This window comes from Anarrhichthys ocellatus, unplaced genomic scaffold (genome assembly GCF_004355925.1).
Source record: "Anarrhichthys ocellatus isolate YVR2014 unplaced genomic scaffold, GSC_Weel_1.0 scaffold4, whole genome shotgun sequence".
Taxonomy (NCBI): domain Eukaryota; kingdom Metazoa; phylum Chordata; class Actinopteri; order Perciformes; family Anarhichadidae; genus Anarrhichthys; species Anarrhichthys ocellatus.
This window is the reverse complement of record NW_022280034.1, coordinates 6,007,994-6,016,089: the sequence shown is the minus strand read 5'-3', so window position 1 is coordinate 6,016,089 and position 8,096 is coordinate 6,007,994. Positions and strand designations below refer to the sequence as shown.

General features: G+C 40.4%; 1 protein-coding gene across 1 annotated transcript in view; it reads left to right on the top strand.

Moving 5' to 3' along the window:
* Positions 1-6,494, top strand: part of LOC116381466 (G-protein coupled receptor 26-like) — a 7,901-nt gene extending 1,407 nt beyond the window's left edge. Inside the window, exons 2-3 of the mRNA XM_031843645.1 lie at positions 561-674; positions 3,218-6,494. Of these exons, the coding sequence (XP_031699505.1) occupies positions 561-674; positions 3,218-3,446 (343 nt within the window). The 3' untranslated portion in view covers positions 3,447-6,494. The remainder of the gene's footprint in view (positions 1-560; positions 675-3,217) is intronic.
* Positions 6,495-8,096: the final 1,602 nt, after the last annotated feature.

The window sequence follows — 8,096 nt, the reverse complement described above, 5'->3', positions numbered from 1 at the left end:
TCTCTCTCTCTCTCTCTCTCTCTCTCTCTCTCTCTCTCTCTCTCTCTTTCTGTCTCTCTTTCTGTCTCTCTCTCTCTCTCTTTCTGTCTCTCTCTCTCTCTCTCTCTCTCTTTTTCTGTCTCTCTCTCTCTCTCTCTTTCTGTCTCTCTCTCTCTCTCTCTCTCTCTCTCTCTTTCTGTCTCTCTCTCTCTCTCTCTGTCTGTGTTTGGTTACATACTGTAGATTACTGTCTATAAGGTGCATGCTGGCGTTCTAACTCCTGCCCGTCTTAACTCACTGATGACCTCCATTTCGTTAAATATTACTTGAAGTAGTGTGTCATCGTGACATCACAGCCTTTGGTGCACTTAGGCTCACAAACAAACTTGAAATTGTAATTCTTGAAGTGGGGATCCACACTTTTGCATCAGTGCACCACAGCTCAGCCTCCCATACATTATAACCCCTGCATAACAGAAATAAAAACAGAAGTGCACCCAGTCCTACTGTAGCATGTCTTTTAAGATATTTCTAGAGACACTTTGTGGTCTTTCCTCAATCTGTGGCACTTGTGTTTCCAGTGTTCGCCAGCGTTGCCTGGAGGAGCAGAAGAGGAGACGACAGAGAGCGTCAAGGAAGATCAGCACCTTCATCGGCACCTTCATGCTGTGCTTTGCTCCCTATGTGATCACAAGGTGAGAAAGAGAGAGACCCGTGCAGGCGGGAGAGGGAAACCACGCTGGCATACTGCGGCGTACGCAGCCCTTTTGTTCTGCTGGTATCCCCCAAACCTCCCTCCTCTGCTTGATGTCAATCCCCCCCCCCTCCAAACACACACACACACACCTCCTCCTCCTTTCTGCCTCCTCTCTGCTTACTCTCCACACTGGACAGAGTTGGAAGATGAGATTGGCTGACCTTGTGATAAGTAATATGCCTCTGCTCTGCTCTTGCTGCTGCATTAGCACTTTTCTCCTCAAGCTCGACTTGTGCTTCAGAGTTAGGCAGAATCCACGAGCATCACTCACTGGAAAACAGAGGACGTCACATGAGGCCATATGTGTGAGACACATAAGTGATGTACGAGTGGACATGTGAGAAAAAAACAGTTTGTAAAATCATGCAAAGGACGCGAGAATATGAAAACCATATACATGCAGGAAGAGGAAAGAAACCTAAGAGAAAACATCCAAGATACATGAAGATTACATAAGACTGTAAGACTTCAACTGTCAGTTCTCCCCAATTACATTCAAATATTCTATTTCACCTCACTTCAAACAGTTTTACAAAGAACAGATTATCAAGAGCAACAGGGACACCTGGACACATAAAACCAGATTAGTCTGCATGGCTGGGTACCAATAAGTCAGCATGTTATTGAATTAAATCAAATATATCTGTGCCCCAAACCCATAATACATTCCCTTTAAAAATTGAAAATACAAACAATTTTGGACGTATCTGTTTTTTTTTTAGTTTAATTTGCAGTGACATCTGATGTCACAGATACTGTGTAATTTCCTGTTGATACTATGATTAGGTATGTTGATATCTTGCACACTAACTCCAAAAACAGGAGCTGTGGATAAGACAACAAGCCAAAACGCGTTGTGGTTCAATGTAATGTCGCTGAAGTTTTGACCTCTACACTAACTCTACAACGATACCAAATACTAATCATCACAGTTCATATAGCAAAATATTAACATATTTAACTGCTTTATATTAACAGGAAATGACCCAATATGTGTAACTTCAGATGTCCATCAAACTACAACTCTGGAAGATCACTGCAAGTTAAACATCCACAATTCAGTTGAATTATTTTACAGCTGAAGCTCCATTTGCTTTAGGCATTGCGTTGTGGGAGAATAGTATCCATCAGCTGCAGTCTCTGAAATCAAGTGTCTGTCTGGTTATAGCATTCTTTATTTGTCATTTTTCCAGTGAGGACACACTATATATACTAAAAGCAGGCCCAAAATGAGTTTGTAGCATGGACTATTTGTTTTGTAATTTAGGTTAACTGACTCTTTATGTAATCATTTCAACCAAATGAGAAAAGGATGAAGATGAAAATTGGATGAGTGTCAAACAGGATATGAATTAAGTTTTATCTTGTAAATATCTTTCATTACAATCTTAAATGGAAGAAGTTGGACTTAAAAAAATAAAATTTAAAAAAACATGGTTGCCATAAATGCAGTTTTTCATGCACTCAGGCAAAGAACACTGACAATCTGCTGTGTAGTAATGAATGGCCATAGCAGCCATGTACAAGCTCTCATTCTACAAATGGCAGTTTACTAAGTACAACATGCATATATTATGCTAAAAGCTCCTGCACTGCCTCTCTGATGCCCATTTGTTGTAAGGGTCATCATGTGAATAGTGAAAGCCCCGCTGTGCGCTGTGGCAGCTGACTTAACCTGCTGTTTGCTCTGGTCCTGTGGAGTATGTTGGCAAATGCAAGTAATGGCTACTGGCCCATATAAGGCCAGTGTTAATGTGCTGACAGAGCCTGATTGTGGGCTGAATAATCATACAGAGTGCAGAAGAAGCGGATCAGCCAATTTAGTTTTTTTTACATTTTATGACACCATGTGTGGTAAAATTATTTTATACTTGACAAAAAATTGTGTGACAACACCAATTGTATGTTTTTATGAGTCACTTTGTGATACAGACAACAGGAAAAGCTCTTTTAAATAAAATATACAGTGTTTTCAGACAGCTGGAAGAACTCACTGTCCTTTATGATTTTCTGCTCAGCCCTAAGTCTAATAATGTATTGAATAACAATCTGAGTTAATTGGCTGGTTTTCAGACACTCATTACTGACATGACAGGTCTGTTTTATTCTTCCAGTGCTGCCTTTATTCTTTTCCTGACATTTATGCTGCTGGCTGCAAATGAGAAGTGAGATAAAAAGTAGTCTCACACTGTAAATCCACACGCATGAGAGGAGGGCGAAACTGCATGTAGTTTCACTTGACTGCTGCAGACATTTTAATTTTATCAATAACTTAAGACATAATCTTTACATAACTAAAGGAGAAAAGATGCCCTTTGCTCCCAACGACAACAAAACAAATGTTGTGTGCAACAATGTCTTGCAAATGCATTTCTATTTCAGCATAACAAGCTCAGGGCACGCACGCCTTTTCAAGCTTGTTGGCGTGCCTCCCCCATTGCTCTCCCTCGCTCACTACCCTCTCTTTATGCTTGCCTGCAGGATTGTGGAGTTATTTCCAGCAGTGCCTATCAACCCCCACTGGGGAATTGTCTCCAAGTGCTTGACTTACAGCAAGGCAGCCTGCGACCCCTTCGTGTACTCTCTGCTCCGGCACCAGTACAAGAAGACGTGCACCGACATCATCAATAGGCTGCTGAAGCGTAGCTCCTTGAACGCATCCGGGCGTGGGCACGAGACCCAAGTACACAGCATACCCGCTGCAGAGTGACAGGGACCGAGGGTCGATCTCGGCTACTGTCGGGGAAATATGAGGCTGATTTATCTTCGATGAAGAAGAGAACTAAAGGTTGTTCCTGTACACGTCTGCTGAAATTTGGTCTGACAAGCCAAAAAAAAAAAAATGGAAAAAAAAAAATGTGACTACAGACAAGGGCAAATCCTTGCACAGGAATACCACTGTGTTTGCATACTGAGTTCCCAGAACAGATCAGTGCAGTGAGCTTGAGAGGACAATAAGCAACGGCAGATTTCACATCCACCTGGAGAGACAGATGTGCTCATCCAAGAAGATCGACCAGTTTGTAGCCTCATTATGAAATCTTTCAGTCTGATATAATATATACTGTTATTATTTTTACATTACTCTGGTATATAGTTATATTATCTTTAAAAAACAAAAAGGATAGGAAATGGCTGTATGTCTTTTTTTAGACTGTGCAAATTGTTTGCAAGTGGCAAATGATATGTTCACAATATATGTAGCACTGAAAACTAGCCAAACCAAAACTTGTCAGTCCCCAAATTGTATTACAGATGAAAACATACAGCAGAGAGTGCTGCTGCACATTTAGGCTCAGGTTATTTCAGACTTGATGGGGTAAAACACACTCCTGATTCAACACATTTAAAGTACTTTTATTTTTGTAGTAGTATTGCCTTTGTAGTTTAAGGGCCAATGAAGGATAAAAAAAAAAACCGTGTCTTTCTGTGTATCACAAGCGTAAAAACATTGCCAACGTTTAAAAAAAAATTTAAAAAATAGGCCTTTAAACTGGCTGCCTTTGCCGTCATGATGACTGACGTGTGCTCCTCAGGTTGTTTGGTCAAGTGGAACGTGATCGACTGTATTTGGCCGGGTTTGTGCTCACAGAGAGGAGTAAGGACATGGGCAAGGAAGAGAAAAATGTCAAAAAAAATAAAGTATTTTATTTCCGTCACTTAGCGGAGTGATCACGTACTAATGGCATCTTGTGGTATATGATAGCAATCACAGAAATAGTCTCTGACTTCTGTTTCATTTACACTGTTTTTAGGAAATGTGTATATGGTTTTTTAACGAGATGGATATCTATAAAAGGATGTCAATATCATCTTTTTACTCTCACTTTGAATATATAGATATATTGTATGTTTATTTAGTCCCATTACTTGTACAGTGAAGTAGTTTCCAGGTCTTCTTGAAGACCTATAAGCCCAAGAGTCCTCTTGACTGACAAAGTGTGATCTGTTGTATTACATTCGTTTTGTTTTTTTTGTTCTGTATCAGAAGACAGGCAGCTCTGTATCAGAGGGCTTTTGACTAGGCTCCACTTGATATATAGGTGACTTGCCTTCGATAGAGGCGCTTCAACGCCGTAGTTATGTCATGGTGGATACATAATGCGTTTAGATGGTACATGAACGGGGCCAGCAGTGAGATACTGTATGTATCACACTATGCCAAATCTGATCAATGATGCCCAGTGAGCCAAGTATTAGTAGCTGCAGTTCATTTTTCTAAAAACATAAGCGAAGTTAGAAACAAATATTTATGTAATTAATAATTGAAGAATTTTTGCTTTTATTTTGCGTTCATAGGTTTAAGGATCTAATGACAATACAGAGGAGAAATGGTTGTCTTGGATATATGATGCATTGCGACATAGATGTATAGATAGGGGTCAATCAATGCCTTATTCACTTCTGTTCATCAACACATAACCATCTAGAATCTGCATTTCTGTAACCTGTTTTTTTTCGCTGATGTTTTGCACTGACGTAGAGTATAGTCATTTTTCTCACATGATGATGATGAGTCGGTGAAAAACAAGCTAAACATGAAACAATATAATATGTGGACAGATTTAGACAAATGACAACGTGAAAAGTATTTTTGTGTCTTTTTGATATATACGTACACGTAATTTATGACGACACTGTATTCGTTTGAGTGTTCCAGAATGTGCTGCTTCACATGCAAATTGAGCTTGAACTGTTGTTGATGGGTCTCAGTGAACTGAGTGTAATATACCTCATTTTGTTATGGTAACTGAGTTGGCTGCCTGAAGTGTTTTGTTATGTACTACCTAATTTATTAAACCACTGCCTCGATGCTGCTGCTGCCGCAGATGGCTGGGACAAACAAACAGACGTCATGAACAAACAGTTCATGACGGTGGTGGTGGTGATGATGATGATGAAGAAGACTGCTGTTTCCATCTTTGAATAATAAGATGAGAATATTTGGTTTTTATGGTGGTGATGGAAATTTTAAATTCCTGAATTTACACGACTTAATGTGGTTTCAGTTATGCACATTGGGTTCTGGTAGACCTCTCAAATGGATAACTTAAAACAAACCTAAAAACAAAGTAATTCTAGTGTTCAGCAACTATCTCACATGATGCTTTGACAGCACGGAATATGTTGTTGTTGAATACTAACAAATAATTGTTTTACTTGAGTAAGAATAATAAATTACCTGAGCTTTACAATGAAATCTTAGAATGAAGGCAGCCAGTTTGCTTTTTTTATCTCCGTTTCTCAAACTAGAAAATCAGCGTTTTCTCTCAAAATAAATTGCGCTGGTTATATTGACTGTAGTGAAGTTATGTCTCACCCAAATATAATGGAGTGGCTTTTGGTTTTATGTGTTTCTAAAAGTTTTTGGACAGCAGTGGACCTATGGCACAGAAGTATAAGCTACGACACTTCATAAAATCAACACAACTTAACCGGAAAACCAGAGTAAAGGTTGCCGGCAACGCAACCGGTGATAAATCCGCAATCACGTCTTTAAGAAACAAAGGAAAGGATTTTGTCAAGAGTGAGTCAGCTTTCGTGTCTGCAGCAATTCAGACTGTTTCCACCTACAATCAGTCTGAGCCAGTGGAAAGCGATTTTTCTGTTCACAACGCAGCACAGGTGGTAATGAAACATCAGTGTCTGGCTGAGTTGGCCACATCTGAGCTTCTGTACGCTTCACACCCTAGGAGCCAGCGATTATCTTCAGGTGGGTGGCACTGATGGTATCACGCGGCTTAATCATGGTTGGCCTCAACCCACTTTGTCAACTGACCCCCCCCCCCCCCCCCCCCCCCCCCCCCCCCCCCCCCCCCCAGTGAGAAATAAACCACAACTCAAAGTGAAAAGTGAAGACCTCGCTCTTTTAAACAAAGGAATGTTTTGTTTTCTCTTCATAACCCTTTGACCTGGTTCCAGGAATCAAGATTTAGTGCAGCGATGCATTGAAGATAAATGTTCCTCCTAAATGTGTGAATATAAAATGACACATTTATCCAGCGTAGAATAACATCTATTTTGACAGGTACAGAGAAAACGACAGAAAAGTGTATGAAAAGGCCAAAGAAGGAATGTTGGTTTGTAGGATTTTTTTCTCCTCCAAAAATATAAAAATAAAAGACTCAAATGAAGACTATGAATGATGATTTGTGTCATTCAAACCCCAAAACCCCAACAGACCTCACCTTGGCTTTTGCCTCCACACGTGAATGACATGTAGGTGAATTTGTGAGAATTGTGATGGAGGATCCAGTGTGAATATGTGCTTCATATATCAATAAACAAAAAGCATGTGGTGCTCATTATCCCACTTTCCATACTTTCTCTCCCATATGCCACCATATGCTTTCTGTTTGACTGTGTGTATGCTCAGTTATCACATATGGGAGGATGCTGCTCCAAAATGTCCCTGTACCTCCACCAAGTAGGTATATTTGTTTGGTTTTAATTGTGTTTTGTAATCTTAATAATTATCATATTTTTATCAAACCGGGAGGGGGGGGGATAAATATACATCTGGATAAATATCTGGATTATGGTTTTTCTGACAGGTGCATATATCGGCTGTGAGGGATCCTAACAATTTGATGGTATTTCAGCAAGACATTTGCATATGTGTAATAAATTATTATGCTATGAAGAGAGTACTATTTATTTCTCCAACTAAATATCACCAAGACGACTTCTCCTGCAGCATGCAGCACTAAATCCAGAGCATCCAGCTGTGTGTGATGACGTTGGGTGGAGTCGGTTTGCTCGTTATACCTAAACCTGTCACATCTGCGCCGGAGCTGCCGTTTAACAGGACTGTTTCTCGTCTTCACTGTTATTCACTCATACTGTGCACACGCTGCTGATCTGTGCCCAATTCACACCAGCAGGTAGTAACAGAGATACTCGCGCTTTTTGGATTTGTTGTAGAGTTTCAGTTTCTTGACAGGTTCACAGACCAAGCAAATATGTTGCATAAAGGATAATTCTGTGTATTACAGCCTGGGTCTTATTTTGTTAGCTAGCACGGCAGCTGGATTCTCGCAATATCACACGAGTATTGCAGGGTCACATTTCACACAAAAATCCATATTGTCACGCTCCAAGTAATGCATTTGTGTCCGGTTAGCTAGTGACCGCACCAATCGGCGTCAAGTAAGGTGCTACTGGCAGCTACAGGTGTGGTTTCTGTGTGTGAAGAGGTGACCGTTCTAAACAACAGTGGATCCCAAAGAGATTAGCGTAGATTCTACAATGGCATCAGTTCTATCAGAATTGGGATATTCCCTGAGAGAAGAACAAAGACTAGAACTGAGGGCTTTTCTTGAGGGGAAATGTGTTTGCCCTCGTCCTGACTGGCTTTGGC